Raw genomic sequence first — 18,695 nt, forward strand, 5'->3', positions numbered from 1 at the left:
AAGAAAGAAAATTTCCATTGTGCCACTGTTTTCTAGTAATGGACAAATTTATGAGATAATAAACCCTGCAACAGTCCCAAGTACCCCATGTAATATCTTATGCACTAGAATTTCTGAAGGACAATTAAAATAAATAACAGCAATGGCACAATATTTTTATATTATTCCATCATGAAACTAACAAAAAATGGTGATGGGTGAAAGCGTTTGGGTCTATTTTGAATAGAAAATGAGATGCTCTAAAGAGGTTTTTCCTCTCCACAGTGCAATTTCAAAAACCCATTTTTGTGTAAGCAGTTGAAACTAGCATCGAACCTAAACTTTCCAATTAGTACTATTTGCATCACAAATGAAGCCCATTCTTTTTCTTTTCTTTTCTGGGGACCTATAATACTGCAGAATGCAAACTGTGACATAGTAAAGATAGAGAAAGCTCCAGCTATTTGTGCACAGTTTTTAAACAGTAGGAGGAAGTTCACCCATTGTGAAAGTTTGTTTCAGACTGGATCGGTGCCACTTTTCATCTGGGCCAGTCAAATGCTTTGGATTATTTGGCAGGAAAGCAGCATTTCTGCAATTAGGCACCATTTTTAATTATCCTGGATTGCACTTGAATGATCAAATTCTAGCTCCCCACAGAAAATCTGAAGCTGTGCACACCTGCTTTCCATTGGCAGAGTTAATACAGCATTTCCTCTCAAAGACATAGAAGTAACAGAGAACAGAATTAGCCCAGACAGTCGAGAGGGAGGAGCAATGTAGGTTGGTCTAGCACAGTGCTGTAATTTGCTATAATTGACCAATGTTCCCAAGCTGGGTAGGGGCTCTTTGAGCAAACAGGACTCAGGGTGAGCATAATTTATGATCCTATTTAAATGTCAGTTTTAAATAAGGATCTGAAATCCCTCCACTGGTCTAAATGCATCTGTCTTGGTTGTTTCATAAAGTTAGGGAAAATAGGCATTTAGGACATGACACAAGCTAAATTATGCTTCAATCTTCCCCACTTAAATTAATGGGACTTTAAAAAAAATCACAGCTTTGTTGGGTTATGCATATACAGTTTCCTGTGCATAACAAAGGATTGCTTTGATACGTTGGTTTCTCATCAGACGTACTTTTTTCAACATAAAGACATGTCTTTGTTGAAAAAAACCAACATGCCCTATAAAGTTGTTGGAAAAAGAATGTTCTGTGAGGGAAAGGCTATTCCGATTATATTTTTTTCTTTTTCTTTGAGTATGTATATTGGGAACACATGATGGCATTATGATAGGAACATATGAAGCTGCTGAGTCAGACAACTGGTCAATTTAGCTCAATATTGTCCAGTGCTTTTTTTTCTAAAAAAATGTTTATTATGACTCAAGAAAATCACCATTTTATAGTTCAAATCAGGAAAAATAAATACAGTAAATAGAGAAAATTACAAAGTTTCACAAACTATTTAGGAGTATGCATACCCCAGCGTCGCCCCAAAGAAAAAGCGTTGGTATTGTCTATGCAGATATGGGTACAGTATTTCCCAACTCCGCAGCTAGAATTGTGACAAAGTTTATTCAACAGACAAATTTTATTGAATATAAAAATTAAGGTTTATCTAATTTTGAAAACTTGTTTTCAGTCTCAGTTTGGTACAGTAAAGTGCACTCAAGTCCACTCACAATAAAACCACAACTAATATCCTAAAATACAAACCAACAATAAAATAGTTTTTTTTTTTTAAATCCCAGCAGGCCATATTAGGAGAATGCTTTCTGGATACCAGAAAGATGTATCAGAAGAGGCCTAAACATATATTACAGTAGCATTTTACACAACCGAAGTTGAAAAGCATGTTTGATGACAAGTATGGGGTTTCTAAAGCTCTTTTCTATCATCCTTTCTATTTATCCACTCATCAGATGTTGGGAGTTAATGTTCAGCCATGAGGTTTCTAAGTACTTGCCAGGTACAAGTTTTAAAATGCAGGGTGTAGCAAAGATATATTTTTTATTTCACAATAATTGGCAGAATCCTGTACGGTCAAACCTCAGTTCCCGAAAGCCCCTGGTATCTTACGTTTCAACTCCTGAACGCCAAAAACCCGGAAGTAAGGTTTTCAAACATTTTTCGGAAGCTGAACGTCAAACGCGGCTTCCGCTTGAGTGCAAGAAGCTCTTGCAGCCAATTGGGAGCCACGCCTCGGTTGTCGGATGTTTTGGAATCCAAACGGGCTTCCGGAATGGATTACGTTAGACAACCGAGGTTTGACTGTGCAGAATGGTGCAATAAAGATATGGGAGTTTTGAAGCAATTGTTACTACAAATAAGGTATAGAGTAGCGAGGTCCTGTTGAGTGGATATTGGCAATGGCTGGATCCATTTTATTAATTTCTAAATGTCAGTTTTAATCCTGCTTGTTAACTCCAAAGTTTCAGTAGCTCCTTGTCTTTTGTTGACTTTGGACACGACGAAATTACAACTCATTGAAACATTCACACTTTTCTTCCTCAGGCTTCACGTATTTCTACAAAGGCAAAGAATACTGGAAATTCAACAACCAGATGCTCAAAGTAGAACCTGGATATCCCAGATCCATCCTAAAGGATTTTATGGGTTGTGATGGACCAGCAGACCGGGACAAAGACCGACACAGCCCTCAGGATGACGTAGACATTGTCATCAAACTGGACAACACAGCCAGCACTGTGAAAGCCATAGCCATTGTCATTCCCTGCATCCTGGCCCTGTGCCTCCTTGTCTTGGTTTACACTGTGTTCCAGTTCAAGAGGAAAGGAACACCCCGCCACATACTGTACTGCAAACGCTCTATGCAAGAGTGGGTGTGATGTAGGGGTATGTCTCTCTCTCTCTCTCTCTCTCTCTCTCTCTCCTAGGAGTTCGTGGTAACTTGAGATCAACCGAAGAGCTGTTATGCAGTTTCCTATCTAGGAGCAGGCATCTGTCCAGCCCCTTGACCAGGGCTGATCTTTAAAACCCAGGGGGCTGCCTGCACCCTGCACAGGAAGTAAGAGTTCACTCCAGTGGGAAGCTTCCATCGTACACAGTATCTGCCGTTCCTCCAGTTCTTTTGTCTTTCTTTGTCATTCGGTTCTAGCCTTTTTCCTCTCTGCACGCTCAGTACACCCAATGCAAAACTATCAGGATTTTTTCCATAAAGAAGAGGAAATATTACAGCAAAAATATGGGAAAACAAGAAGCGTCTCCAGTGTCTCTGTTGGGGTTTTTTCTGTCCCCTTTGAAGCCTGCTCCCCTTTGAAAGAGTTTTGTGTGAGGTTAAAAAAAAAAAACAATAATAAAAAATGTAATCAAATTTTTTTAAAAAAAGAAAAAAAAGAGAAAAGATAGAGCAACTATAACACAACAATCACAATGGAACTTTCAGGAAGTGTGAAGACCCAAAACAGCTTTGTCTCCAAAGAGGATTGCTTTCTGTCAGCTACGGATATAGTCCTATACTCCTACTCATAATTTTTGTTAAGTGGGAGACCAGGATGACACACAGGAATTCAGACTGTTTGGACAGCCATTTTCCAACAAATAAGGGGCCAAAATATCTGCAATATAGTAACAGCCTTAATTATACATTCATTTTGTGTTTTATACAGCTGTTCTGAGCTATGTCCTCAATGTTTTAACACATTTATATTCATTACTATATTCAGATAGTATCTTTTTTATTGATTGGTTTAGATTTTGTTGGTTTCCTGCCTCCTCCTCTTCTTTTTCTTTCTTTCTCTCCCCCCCCCCCCGAGCTGTACCAGGCCAGCAGCCCCAGGCCTTCCACAGGTCTGTCAAGAACACTTAATGTTGAAACCATAGCAGAATGCAGCAAGCCTGTGAAGTAGATTTCAGTGAACTAAAGTGACACTTAATGTTACAAAGAAACATAATGCTAGTATTAGGTTTGTGTAATCTGTGACCCTTTGAGAACTATAGGTTTTCAGATTTTCAAGGGCTGTGAACATTGGCAGTCTGGAAATTATAGGAACGCACAGCTTAAAAAGATTCTGGATTCTAAAACTTATTTCCTGTGATTTACGTGTTTCTTTGTAGGTGGTCTATAAACCATATCAGTTCTGCAAATCGTCTCCTTCCTTCCCTCTTAGCATCATTGACTTCTGTGTCTGCCTCTCCTCCTTCTAGTGACTTTATGCACTCTAGTTTCCATATGACACGATATAGTACCATAACAAAACATGGCAGCTGAGACCAGTATGCCAGAAGTCATCATGATTGGCAGGTCACATGGCAGGTTGGTAGGTCTCTAAGTGGATTAGATACCACACAATTAGAATAACCTAAAATAAGAAAGCGTTTTTAAAAAAATGATTTGCTCACTCTGTTGATGGTGATATAACAGAAGCAAACAATATTAGATAATTATTATTATTATTATTTTAAAACAATACATTGCAGCAGACAGAATAAAAGTGGCTGCAAGTCTAGCTGGTCTTTGGTTTCTCAAGATGTGCTATGCCAATCCATTGCAGGAGTCCTCCCACATCTCTGTTGCTTCTTTTATCCAGTCTTCATTGCTCCATGCAATGGTAGCCACCAGTAACAAGGACCTGACATCCATTTATGCTATTGATAGTGTATATCCTAAATATTTTGTTTTCATTGCCACCACACACCAACAAACATGGCAATGTTTGCAATGTGTGACACCAATGTGTTGCCATGCAGATTCCCTTTCATTTTGCTACAGTGCTTTTACATGGGTATGGGCAGTGTAACAGCGAACCACAGTGGCTGAGACTGAAAAGCTGGAAGCGAGTAAGACTCGAGACAGACAGCTGCGGTTTTTAGCAAGATGAAGGAAGTATGATAGAGGCAACATTGGCTATGGGATGTATCTCTGTTCATTGTTTTTGCAGTCTCTGTAGTGCTGCAAAACCCATTGATTAGAAATGACAGCGGGAAAAAGAGAAATCACTTTCGACATCCCAAGAAACAATGCTCCTGTCATATCACCTTCAACTCTCATAAAAGCTTTTGTCTTTCTCCAGTCTGAGAGCAACAGGAACATGGGATTGATGATGGAACCAGGTGGAACTCTCTTGTCCAACAACTAGCGTAGCGCTTGAGTTTGTGTTCTGCTTAACTCTTGCGTTTTTAAACTGTATTGCAGGATTATTCTGTTTGCTTTGCATCATGTAGATATGCAGGTGCAGATAACAGTTCCAATGGAAACCAGAGAGCAAGGACTCTGGCGTTTCATGGTGCTACCTCTCCCATTGCAAAGTGTTGCCAATCGGGCGTTTGCCTTAGTTCCCAAAGGGTCACAAGTCCCCTGGCATTTAGCTGTGCATTAAATCACTGACAGAACCAAGGGAGCACCAAAGCATTGTGTCATCATGTGTAATATTTGTGCTAACAGCAGTATTGTCATTTTCATGTGACCTGCAGGGCAGGTTATGTATCAATATTTTTTCCTAGAGAAAAGTCAGCAACTGACAGACCTCTTTTTATTGATTTTAGGAACTGCTTCTTGCAGTGACAGGCTTTTTACAGTCACTAGGCTGTGAACTTATTAAAGGTGTTCAGAAAGGATGCACCCCACATGTCAGATACCTGGCTTTTTATGAAAGCTGGGATTCCAGGGGAGTAGCTTTTGAAACAATGAACAGCTTGCCTTGAACTTTATTGATCTGTTGATTGTCATTACTGAGTTAAACATAGTCTTCTGTGGAAAAGAAAAGAAGAAAAACCTTTGCTGTCTGAATTTCCTTACAGTGTACTGTTTGATGTCTTTGCTCTTTGACCTTTAACTTGCAAACCGGCACAAACTCAGTGGGAAATCTGGTGTGGCTGATCTAATTTGGATTGGGACTAGGCTTTTACAACAAAAAGAGTCCTATCTATACATTGTCCAAACATTCACTTATTTTAGAGAAGGGAAATGGCTGTAATACATGGAGGAGCCCCCATCCCCAAGACTGGTGGAAACCAACAGGTAGCACCTGGCAGCGTTCTTGCTCAGCTCCCATGTATTTCACTGGGCAGTTGGTACAGGAAAATTTCCCTATGGAATGTGCCCAGTATTTGTAGCAGATAGTACCTAGATGGAACAGTTGCTATGTATACATGCACACTCTAAAAATGAACTGCAGTGGAAATGAGTTTCTGTTTAATTTTGGTTCAATGTTCTATATAAAACCAGTCCTTTCTGCAAATGACTCATTATAGATGATGACATTCTAAAACACACTAAAATACTTGAAAATGGCCACCATTGGCTTTTACGTCAAAGTTTTTTATACTAGACTCAAGACCGTTTGTTAGTGATTTCCTAATCCACCTTACTGAATCATTTTTTAGAGAGTGTAAGTATATATACACATTATTTTTTGGTAACAAATAGCTCGACTGCCTTGAATTTATATTTATATTGAGCATAGCATGAAGATTAGTATGCCTTTTTATTCAATTGAACATGATTTGGGGTTTTGCTTTGTTTTGAATGGAGGGTCTGTTTTATAATCATGTGAGGCATCCTATACAGCATTGCAAGGTATTGTTTTTTTCCGAGCATATATAGAAGTGTGGTTGGATAACAAAAATAAGGAGAAAGGGGTTGCTTTGTAGCACATATGCAATGCCAATAGCATTTTGGAGAGTCTTAGAGGTGCTGTTTGCAGTATCCTAAAGGCTGAGCCACTATGCAACCATTGCATTTCACCAATATATCCATTTTAGTTGTTGGTACAGGAGTACCTTGGTTGACCACATGTGCAAACATAGAGCAATCTGTGAAGTCCTCCGTTCCACCTCACTTTCTAAACATACCTATTAGCCGGCAAAACCATGAAGTGGTTTCTATTTTGCCTCAGGCAGAAATCTAGAAATCATGGTCTGTTACAGGCAAAAAAAAAGAACCTGTCCCTTTGTATTGACCCTGGGATAACTGAAGCTAAGATGAGCTTAATTCAGATGTTTTAGTTTTGCTGTTGTTTTACTGTAGGCAATAGTTTTTTATGTTACTGTAGCCCTGTCCAGTCATTCAAAGAATGTGTGAGGGCATAAAGTCTGTAGAAGGGCTGTGAGCCAACTTCTCCCCCAATATCTCCACCTGTCTGATCCCTGCAGTCTAAAGGAGGGGGCAGGTTAGGTGCATTTGGTTGCACAAGATTAGAAGCCTTGCCATGATCAGGAGCCCTGCCTACATTACCAGGTTCCTGATTCCAGGAGGCATCTGAGCACCTTTAGCTAAACACACTTAGAAGACCTTCTAGATCTTCCCTCTCATTCCTGGGAAGGTCAGGAATGGAGCCAGCAGGGACTTTGGGATAGGAACAGAGCACACAACCGTGCACTCTCCACACACTTCCTGCTCACATTTGTTCTTTAAATACTTGGAAGGGCTTGGAAGAGTCCAAAATATGGTGAGTGTTGGCATTCCCATGTAAACACTGGAGATCCTAAACAATTGTTGTGACTGTCTTAAAAACTCAAGATTCCCTAGTGACTGTTGACAGCTGCCTGAATGTGATCGGCAGCTCTCACTTATATGTGTCTGAAAAGTGGAAGGAGATTCATGGAATCAGTGCATGAATATCAATGTTCACTACATTTTGGATCTTCACTGTAGCCTATACGTTACATGAGTACGGTGCTTCAATTTATTTCTGTTCCCTCATTCACTTGAACGTTTTGCTCTACTTTCAAAATCGATCTCATGGCAGCATAGAATTTCAGTACAGTGATTTCCTGGAAAGCAATGAAGAAGCTGAGCATGTTGCTGGTTGCTCTTTTTATAAGGTAATACAAATGTTTATATTTGGAGGATTTAACGTATAGTAATTATTATGCAGGAAGGTAAGTGTGATAATGTGCTGTGCTTGATATAAGGTACATCATGGTTATGTGAATGCTTAATAAGTTGATATATTTAAAAGTGCATTATATATTATATACAGAGAGAAGGTGAATTGAAAAAAAAGTTTGGGCATGATTTTGCCATGCAGGTCAAAGTTGTATTAGCTTTTCTATTACAAATTTCTATTTTATGAAGCAATCATTTGATAGTTTCCCCCAGGATCTTGTACCCTATGTGTTCAAGCTAATTTTAGAAATTTGTGTGTCTTCACTTAAAAAGTTCAAAAATAAGAATGTGAATTTACCAGTTTAGACATTGAATTCCAACAAGATTTTTTTTTAAGTCACAATGTGGGGGGAAACTGATAATTGATTAGCATTTTGTCTGAAGTCCATCCAACCCTTTTCAAGGCTGCTTTCTCACTCAGCTATTGGTGAGAACCTTAACATGATCTCTAATTTCAGCATGAAAAAACAGCATTGAATTTTGAATAAATGGGTCTGCCCAATTTTAGCATGAAAAAACAGCATTGAATTTTGAATAAATGGCATCTGTTTTAAATAAAAACCAGAAAGAGTCCTGCGACTCCTCAAAAGCAAACAAATTTGTTGTAGCAAGAGCATTCTGTAGGCAAGAGCCTACTTCATCAGATGCATGAAGTGGACAGTGAAAGCATGAGATTCATATCTATAATACATGGGATCAGTGGAGAGAAGCTGTTTTTAATAAGGCATCTGTGGTCATATTGTCACAGTCCACAATGTGGATCAGTGCAACGCAAAAATATAGATGTCATCAATCTATTGCAGTTTATCATTATGGTGTGTTGTGTAAATGGATAAATAGCACAATATTATTTGCCATAAACCAGGAAAAAAATCTTTCTGGGTTAAACATTTATGGGGGGGGGGCGGGAATGAAATTTAAGTAAATACTTTTGTAGGTGATTACTTGGTATGCTGAATTGGAAGGAATATGATCTTGCTCCAAAGGAGCCCTTTCTAAGTCTCCCTGACTTAAACATAATACGCATTTTATAACTTCTTGGTGATGTTTTTGAGGCAGGATATGGTTTTAAGAAGCATAAAAATGCAGCTAAACATAGAACAAAAGTGTATGAAAACACTAAACAATGCAATTAAGTTTAGTAATGAGATTCTCTTGTCTAACTTGGTTACTGAGATGATTAACAGACCACTCACAATGGTGTTGTCTCACTCACCTACATGTGATCTGTGAACCTATGTAATATATATTTCTCCTCTTATCTATTCAATCCATGAACATTATTGTGCAGCCCATTTCCATACTTCTTTATTGTACATGTTTATTTAGAAATCTCATTTATGCAATGCAGCTTACTCCCAAGTAAATGTACAGAAGAGTAAGACCTTAGTAACATCAAGCCCAATGTTAGGCAAAAGATTCCTGCATTGCAGGGCATTGGACTAAACGATTCTCATGGTCCCGCTACAGTTCTATTATTCAGTATCTGATTTGGGGAAGCATATCCCTGCAACTATTGCACTGGTGACCATTTTAGTGTCCTGCATTTGGACGCTGGCCCTGCTAGTTCATGTTGAGCTGTGTGCTCATTTTATAATGAATACCTCTGCTTGTTTCCTGGTGCCACCATGCTGATCTGAATAAAATGCCAACTTCAATATCTAATAAAGCACAGGATCCTATTCTGGCTTGTTGGTAAGAACTCAGAAAATGGAAACCCTCGAGTGAGGTCTAAGTACTCATGATCTTGCAGATAGATGCTTGAACTGCATATATTGGAAGGAAAAAACGAGGTTGCCTGTTTATTTGAAAGGTTTGCTTGTAGCCTCCAATGTGTAACAGGTGCCTGTGGCTTTAGAAGATGACACAGCTGGCCAAACAATGCAGATTCTATAATCTGCTGCCCTCTTGTAAAACCAGTTGGTATACAGGTTAGCCAAACAGTAAGTGCAGCCAGAATAACAAGATGGGACCAATTGCCACCCAGCATTGTCCGATATAGCAAGACAAATCTCTCTTACAAGACATGCCACTCCTGTTTGCCTTAGTTGTTTGTTTGTTTGTTTGTTTGTTTGTTTGTTTGTTTGTTTGTTTGTTTAATTCTGGGGAAATAAAGAGGTTGGGGGGTGTATTCAACAAGAAGGGGGAGACATCTACTTTTTCTTTTCTTTTCAACCCTTAGGCCTTATGTTTCTTACATGTCATATTGCACAGACGAAGGACCAGTGGACCCATGGCCAGCAGCATGTCGTATAAATAAAGTGCCGATTAGTTAGGTATTAACACGGAGGCCGAAAATGAGAGCAAAACTGATAATGTTCATGGTCCCTTTTACACAAGCTTAAGCCAGGGACTTTAGAAGTGTGTGCAGTATTCCTAACCTTAAACAGTTGTTGAAAGTGCCTCAGTTAAGAACAACACAGTGCAGGCCTAAAAATAATAATCTCTGTTGTCAAGGAGAAGCCTGTATCCATGCCACTTTCTCCAACCTGGTGCCCTCCAAATGTTTTGGATTATATTTTCCATCAGCCCAAGGAAGCACAACCATGCAGGCTAGGAATGATGGGAGTTGCAGTTCAAAACATCTCAAGGGCACCAGTTTGGCAAGGGCTTCATTAATACATAATCTTTGGACTGTCCCAGTATGCATATAAGCTATTGCTACAAAATGATCATGTGCAAAACCCAGCAGGAAGCCAGGGTAACGGCAATGTCGTTATCATTTGAAATAACCCCATACGTGACTTTATTGTGGCAGTTCTACCAACTACTGAACATACAAAGGAAATGGACCCGCTTCTCAGTAAGGCTCGTTGATTGTCATGGCAACCAATGACATATATGCCATTAGGTTTCAAGTAACTGTATTCAAGTGTCCCATTTGTAAAGCCTGTGGTCATGCTATTTTATTGCTGACATGGCCATGATTTCATTAATGAACCACATAATACACACACACACACACACACACACACACACACACACACACCAACCTAATGTGTAAAGGGTACCTGAAATAAATGAATAACCAACTAAAAGCATAATGGCTCAAGGAAGTGCTTGTGAAGCAGTCCAACACAGTTGTGATGGAAGAGGGCCTGTCCCCATAATGAAATTATGGTCAGGAGGTTTGCAAAACGGATTTACATCTGTTTTAAGAGCTGCTAAAGGAGGCTTTTCTTAAAGCTGTGTTCTTCAACCTTGGTTCCCCAGATGTTGTTCAACTGAAGTCCTCACCATAGCTAATGGTTAGGGGTGGTGGGACCTGCAGTCCAAGATTTGGAGATCCAGGGTTGAAGAAAACTGTCTTAAAGTACCTTCTACATGTGTCTTGTCAATGTGGAACAGATGCTTGTCTGTTACAACATCTCACAGAAGTATAGTTGGTGCTGGTTCTGTTATTCTCTTGGCACCTGGTCAAAACTTACATGTTGGGCCTGGTGTTTTAGCTGTTTAGTCCTATTGTGTTTTACTTCCTCTTACAAAGCTGTTTAGATTGTGTTTTATGCTTTTATCTATGGCAGTATGGCCATTATTGGTCATATTTTATTCACTGTCCTGATAACTGATTGTTGTTTTTTGGCAGGAGGGAGAGGTAAAGATCTTTTAATAAATAAACAAATGTGCCATTGTCATAGTGCCAGACCAAGTAATTATCCCGCTTGAAGCTGATCACCAAATGGCAACCTATTCACTAACCCTTCTAGGGCCAACACTTTAAAAATTCTGTACCATTTCGAACATCAATTCCTGTTCTCATCTATCCTCTAAGTCCTGCTGTTTGAAACAGCCTGTTCCACCATGCTGTATGGCAGGGCCAGTCCTGTGTTGTTGACAAGGCATGGCAAGAAGATAAAGTGGTTTTCACAGGAACCCTGGCACTTTAATCTTCATAGAAAAGTGCTGCTGCTGTCCACCAATAGCACCTCAAGCACTTTCTCTAAAAAGCTAAATAGGACTGAGAAGTCAACTTTGGCAGAAAAGTGTCCCAAGCTTTCTAAGTTGTTATAGTCTCATGAAAGTTATCAGATAAAAAGAAACATTTCCATGCTAAAATATTTATGTGGTTTTAATATAAGGATATGGAAAACATCACACTCAAGTAATTTTTTTGTAAGCCGCTTTGAAGTAGTTAAAAAAACAAAAACCATCAGCAGTATATAATTTTTAATGAAATCAATAAATACCGGTAAATTCCCGAGATGTGGATGTGCTCTTCATTATACTTGTTTGCTATGTGAAATGGCGAGCTTCCAGCAGGGCAAAATGAACAATGTCAATCCAACCGTATTGTATAGGCTTTGGAAAGTCGTCCAGTGGACCAATCTATAAACCAGCTAAAATATACTGGGATATGATAATTAAGTCAACAGGGCTGAATCAACTGCAAACAAAGGCCTCCGTTCATTCATAAAATGGGCATTTTGCTTTTCTCCGAGCAACGTTTTTGGCTACCTAATAAAGATAGTCAACTCGCCCCAATTCAAATTCTTCTTTGTGTGTGTATCTGTAGTGTAGTTGTGTGTAGCTGTTGCTGCACAGCTTTGGTATCTCTGACTATTTGAACTGGCATCTTTGTGCTTTCTGTTTAGATTGTATTAACACATGCATTATATCCTTTAACATCAAGCACCCCCCCCCCCATGGTGAGACATGTCTTTGACTTTTAATTTCATTCAACCATTGACTTGCACCCCAACAAGATAAAAATAAATTGCACCACCAGAAACCATTCCCTTCAATTAGAGTGTTTAAAGACAGCAGCTTGGTGATTTTCCCCTGCCCCCAAAGTGATGTAAAAGGCAGTCAAATTGGCTTGGTGTTATTTTATGTGGGCCGATGCCCAGATGAAAACATTACATAGGCTTGGGTTTCAACAAAATTAGCATTCATTTGCACAGGTGCCTTTCATTTTTATTATTAAAAATGCTTGTTGTTGAGCCTTTCCTTTCGCTGTCCAAATGTTTGCTGCTTTATAGAATTCCTGGTGGACAGTGTTTGTGTGCCTCCATCGCACAGCTCTGATCACCCATCGTAATCACTTCGGCCTAATAAGAACTGAGTCTGGGATGCCCCTGTTTCTTTCCCCGCAGATAAGAGTCCTGAGATGGTGAGATAATCTCTCTGTGCCCTCTGTTAGTTTATCCTTATAGCTGCCAGCCTCTGCAGCTAAATAATTCCTCTCCAGAGCCTGTACTGTTTATTTGAGCCCTGGAAGTTTCGTAGATTTGCAGGAAGAGCTGCAGATCTTTAGATATTGGCAGTTTATTCTGTGGAATATGTGTACAGGAGCTATTTACAGGTGACCTATTTATTTCTTGTCATGGCTAAAGCATGATGGTAGCTTTTTTGTCATTTACATGACATGGCAGTTCAAGATTTCAGGGGATATGGGCATATTTTAGTATATGATTCAGAAAAGTGTTGTTGTTACCCATTCTCCTAAATTAAATGCTGGTTTACTGCCAGTCTGTTTGCTTACAATAAAAATTTAGTTGTTTCCACAGCATTATTCATATTTATTCAATGTCACTTGCCTTTTGCTGGAAATGATCTAGGAAACGATTTATATTCTGACCCTTGGCTGCCTTCCTGTATTTCAGCATCCGCTGTTCCCAGTGCATGATGAGAAACCAATTTTTCTCCCACATCTGACCCTTTATATTTCTGCAACTGGTCTTTAGACAGATGTATGCTTGATTTCCTCCACCTCTATAGACCTAATCAAAACGTACAAGCAAATGTGTGCACCAAAAGACCGATGGCAATTTAAATGAAGTAAAATTCACATTGAGAGGGAGCAACAACAACAACAAAAAGAGAAGGGATAATCCTTTTCATACTGTTTCTCCATTCTATACTATGCTCCTAAATTGCTTTTCTCTGCAGAGTTCCAAATGTGTGGTTGACTTCCCAAATTGGGAGTCTATAGGGAGATACGAATCAGCAGGCAGGGGATTCCCAGTTGGTTTTGTGCTCCAGATAACCTCCAAAGTGGACTTTCTCTCCTATTAAAATAAATAGCCCCCAAGATTTTGTTACACATGTTGTCAGAAAATATTTAGTCAGGGTATTAGGCACAAGATGCTCTCAAGAGACTTGAAGACCAATGAGAATTTTCTTTGTAACTCCAGTAAGATGTGGATTACATGCCCTGTGGAATTTAGCACATAGGGTTGTACATGCTATGGTTAAAATGTGTTAGCAGAAGTGTGTTCTGATATGTTCTGCTTATTATAAAATCAACGTATTAACTCCACCCTTTTTTTGTTAAAAATCCTTTTCTTGACTCTGCACATACAAGGTCTACTCTTAAATTAAACCACATCTGGTTTTGAGTTACATCTGAAAATGTCTTTTAGGTAGTCCTAAAAACAAGCCAGAATGGAAACTGCCTATCATGCCTAAATACTTTATCAGAAACAACTCCTTTATACAGGCAGTTGTTGCTATGGTGGTCACACTGTATAAGATCCATCAAAACAGCAAGCTCTGTATACCTGTGTTAAGGTATTCGGTCTTACTTTCCCCCGCTTTTGCACATACATATTCTATGCCAGAGTTTGGTTCACAGTGCTGCATGTAAGCAAAGAGACAGTGACAGCATTTTCCTATTTTCAGAGAGCTGATTTCTTTTACATTACTTTAATTTTATGTTACTGTACGACTCCCACAACATTCTTTGCATTAATAATATTTTTTAATAAATACCATTTTTTTCTTTCAAGTAGTTTCTATGGACAAACACAAAGCTTGTTTGTGTGCAAAAGGAAGGCTGACTAAATGGTGCTAAAGTGTATATTGACTGTCAGATATAATCAGGCAAAAATTTGTGGTGCTTAGACAGATTTTTTTTTCATTGTTTCTTTATTTTCTTGATCAATGCATTTAACAGTGTTTTATTATACACACATTCTTTTATTAGTAAATGAAGGCCTCATAGTGCACTATTAAATAAAAGAAAAATGGGTTAACTAATCTATGTACCAGCTCACCAAGCTATTATCGTTTAACTCCTTATAATATTGCATAATTAAAGGTCAAGGGGTCATGATATTAATCTCATTGCTGTTCACTCATTACATGACTGAACATTTTTGAACAAAATACTTATGTTTACAATAGTATAATAACCCTTTGACTGCTGCGGCAACCTTTAACCACGAAATTAAAACGTCACATGCTAGAATTGTCTTTTTGGTTCTTGTCCTGGCAATCAAAGAGTTAAGGGCTGTGCAGTGATTTGTTTTCTATTTATTAATTTCTATTTATTTTTTTGTTTTCATTTGAGGAGGGGGGTCCGGGGTGGGGCAGTTCTCGTCTGCTGTAAGTGTCTTAACCAAGGGAAGGGTTAAAAATTGCTTTTTTTATACTATCTTATGTACTTACCATCATTTCATTGTGTTGTAATTAAAAAAAAAAACTGTCAATAAATAAGAAAGCAGAAGTAGCGTTTCTTAAATCTGTCATGGTTTCATTTAGATTGTTGTCCGATTTGAATAGCGGGAAGCGAGCACCTTCTTCCATTTATCTGCTTCATACTTATGGCATGTGGTGGAGGGGATACATATTGTGTGTGTGGAGGAACCTGCACACTGGAGGTCATGGCTCTGCTGAGAAAAGGCATGAAACCTATCAAACGCTATTTGTCTCAAAATTGTTCTTCAGCCAGCCTGGTGCCCTTCAGATGTTTTGGACTACAACTCCCACAATGACCGCTCCCCACATTAAATGCGCCCTTTGTGTGGTCGCGCACAGCCCCCTGGACCCTATGCGGCACCATTAGCACAGGCTTGGCTTCGCCTTCCCCAGGTGGGATACCTGGAGGTCTCCGCCTACCTCAGCCAGTTGCCCAATCCCGTCTGGGGAGGCGTTGCCAAGGTGATCAAGCCAGGTAGGGGGAGGGACCACCTGCCGACACAATAGGGGGAGGACCTTACCTGGGAATCGTCAGTAGGCTCCAGAGATTCTCCCACCCTACCCACCCTAAGTTAAGACTTATTTTGCAGGTTAACCTTTTCTCCACAGGTACACGGGCACTGCTACGTCAAGGTTCACTGTTGAAGGGCCGGAAAGGAATTCTCCAGCATTGGCAGGTTTGCCTTTCCTGTAGCAAAACATTACAACTTTGGCGGTATTAGGCCTTGGGCAGAATCCTTTAGTCTATCTTCCCTAAATGGGGGTGGGCGTGTAGCGGTGACCCACGCCCCCCTTCTCTTTGCGGCGGTGATACCAGAGTTCCCCGTTAAAGGGGTTGTTTGAGGGGAGGCTTTGGCCATATGCCTAGAAGTCATCATTGTTCTCCCCTGCAACTGTGGCGTAATGGGGGCGGGCTCTCTCTGCTTGAACATATGTTCTCCAGAGCCAGCCCATCCTCCTCACACACTGGATAACCCTGATGTTCCCCAGATCCGTGGCAGGGGACTGGGAGGGATAAACGCCCAATGCCTGAGCCAAGGTCTACCCACATCTCAAACATAATAAAGTTGAGGCCAATTTTAATCCCATAGCATGTTGTCTTGAGTCGTTATTCCACATGGGGAGGGGGCACCCAGGGTTTGGGGGACTCCGCCTGTCCACGCAAACAGCCGGTTGGGCCTGAAAGGAGTTAAAGTCCTAAACCAAGTTGTTGAAGGCTGTTCCACAGCATGGGACAATAAATGCATTGCACTCAACACAGGTATATGGGAAGACATCCCCCCCCCCAATTGTCTCTCTATAAGCTAAAGCGGTCATGAAAATGTTAAGGGCCACCAGCAGAGCCTGTTAAAAAAATCTTCCTACATGCTGTTGGCTGCTTAGATTAGGAGGTTTAGTTAGACAAACACATGGAATGCACAGCTTCTTTCCCCCCATGGCTCAGGGGAATAATAGAGCTGGACCAATGGAGTCCCTGGAGCCTTGAAAATTGCCAGCTGTGAGTGCTAGCCTTGCTGTGTTGGAGCTGAGATTTGTCTTGAGGACAATAAACAGAAGGGCTTAAACCAATTTATTGTAAGACAAGCAACATTACTAGTTCATTTAGAGCTCTTGAGGCAGATATGAGGTTTTTCTCATAGAGTTATTTAAATAAAAAACCTAATTGTAATTGATGAGGGAGTCTCGAATTGAACTCAGTTGAGTTTGCTTTTCAGGTAGTTGGAGGACTGAACTACATAGATGGCCTTCTGACTTTTCAAATGCTATTGGTGGGAGGCTAGAGATGTCCTAAAGTTTCAGTGAAACACAAAGAGAGAGAAATCACTTCTGCCACTCCAGCTCCCCTCCCAAATGGTGCCCCCATGCGTATAAACTGGAAGTCAGAAGAAAATAACTACCTGAAGTATCAAATTATGAATAGGATATTTGCATGACTTCATGGATGCCCTTTGTTTAACTTTATAGAGCACTTCCACTTCTAGAATTCTCATAAGAGTTACAGGACAATTTTTACAGGAAGTGTAAAAGCAGATACCGTAAATTTCGCTCTATAACACGCAGATTTTTTCTCCTAAAAAGTAAGGGGAAATGTCTGTGCGTGTTACTGAGCGAATGTGTGGTCCCTGGAGCTGACTCGCCGGAGCGCAGGGGCAAAAATAGGCAAAAATCAGGCAAAAATAAGATCGGGCGGGCGGGCGGAGGGAAGGCGGAAGCTGCTGCTTTCCTGCATTCTGCCTCAGGGTCTTACTGCCCACCCGCTTCTGTTGCTGCGTTTGCTCAAACTCAACAAAGAGCAGGGAATCCCCTGCCCTCCTGGCAAGCAGAGGGTTAAGGAAAGGATCGAGTCCTTCCTTCTAATTCTTTCCTAGTCACACTGCGTGCAGGCTCCAGCCCACCTCCTCCTCCTCTCCGTGCTCTAGGGACTCGCAGGCAGCCGATAAACATGCAGGTGGGGGAGAGAGAGAGATGGCTGGCTTGGGGGGGGGGGACTTTTGCCTTCCTTTCCTCCCCCCCACCCCGTTAAACTCCTCCCCTGCATTCTTAGCCAGCTGCTTCTCCACACACCCCTCTTGTGCTTCTTGTCCCTTCTGTGTTTTTCCTTCCCTCCCCATTTAAAACGTGGTGACAAAGCACGGATCCACATGGATCCTCAGGATTTTTGCATTGGGTCACCCCAAATTCACCATCAGATCACATTACATGTCCATGGCTACAGCCTGCACCAAAAAAATCACGCACCCACTGTGGCCTGGGGCCACAATGGTGCAAAAATGTGGTTACAAAGCACGGGTCCACATGGATCCTCAGGATTTTTGCATTGGGTCACCCCAAATTCACCATCAGATCACATAGCATGTCCATGGCTACAGCCTGCACCAAAAAAATCACGCACCCACTGTTGCCTGGGGCTGCAATGGTGCAAAAACGTGGTTACAAAGCATGGATCCACAGGGATTCTCAGGATCTTTGCATTGGGTCACCCCAAATTCACCATCAGATCACATAGCATGTCCATGGCTACAGCCTGCACCAAAAAAATCATGCACCCACTGTTGCCTGGGGCTGCAATGGTGCAAAAACGTGGTTACAAAGCATGGATGCACAGGGATTCTCAGGATCTTTGCATTGGGTCACCCCAAATTCACCATCAGATCACATAGCATGTCCATGGCTACAGCCTGCACCAAAAAAACATGCACCCACTGTTGCCTGGGGCTGCAATGGTGCAAAAACGTGGTTACAAAGCATGGATCCACAGGAATTCTCAGGATTTTTGCATTGGGTCACCCCAAATTCACCATCAGATCACATGTCTGTGGCCACAGCATGAAGCCCAAAAATGATACATCCACTGTTTCATTCAGAATGTTTTTTCCCTTGTTTTCCTCCTCTAAAAACGATGTGCGTGTTATGGTCAGGTGCGTGTTATAAAGCGAAAAATACG

At 40.7% G+C, this 18,695-nt stretch overlaps 1 protein-coding gene across 3 annotated transcripts in view; it reads left to right on the forward strand.

The window, feature by feature from the left end:
* The window catches only part of MMP16 (matrix metallopeptidase 16), a 185,466-nt gene extending 170,748 nt beyond the window's left edge, over window positions 1-14,718 (forward strand). For all 3 annotated transcript variants that reach the window (XM_081874328.1, XM_081874329.1, XM_081874330.1), the window contains one exon: window positions 2,497-14,718. In XM_081874328.1, the coding sequence (XP_081730454.1) occupies window positions 2,497-2,831 (335 nt within the window). In that variant the 3' untranslated portion in view covers window positions 2,832-14,718. The remainder of the gene's footprint in view (window positions 1-2,496) is intronic.
* Window positions 14,719-18,695: the final 3,977 nt, after the last annotated feature.

The sequence above is a fragment of the Podarcis erhardii genome, assembly GCF_964252035.2.
Source record: "Podarcis erhardii genome assembly, chromosome: 8".
NCBI classification, from domain to species: Eukaryota; Metazoa; Chordata; class Lepidosauria; order Squamata; family Lacertidae; genus Podarcis; species Podarcis erhardii.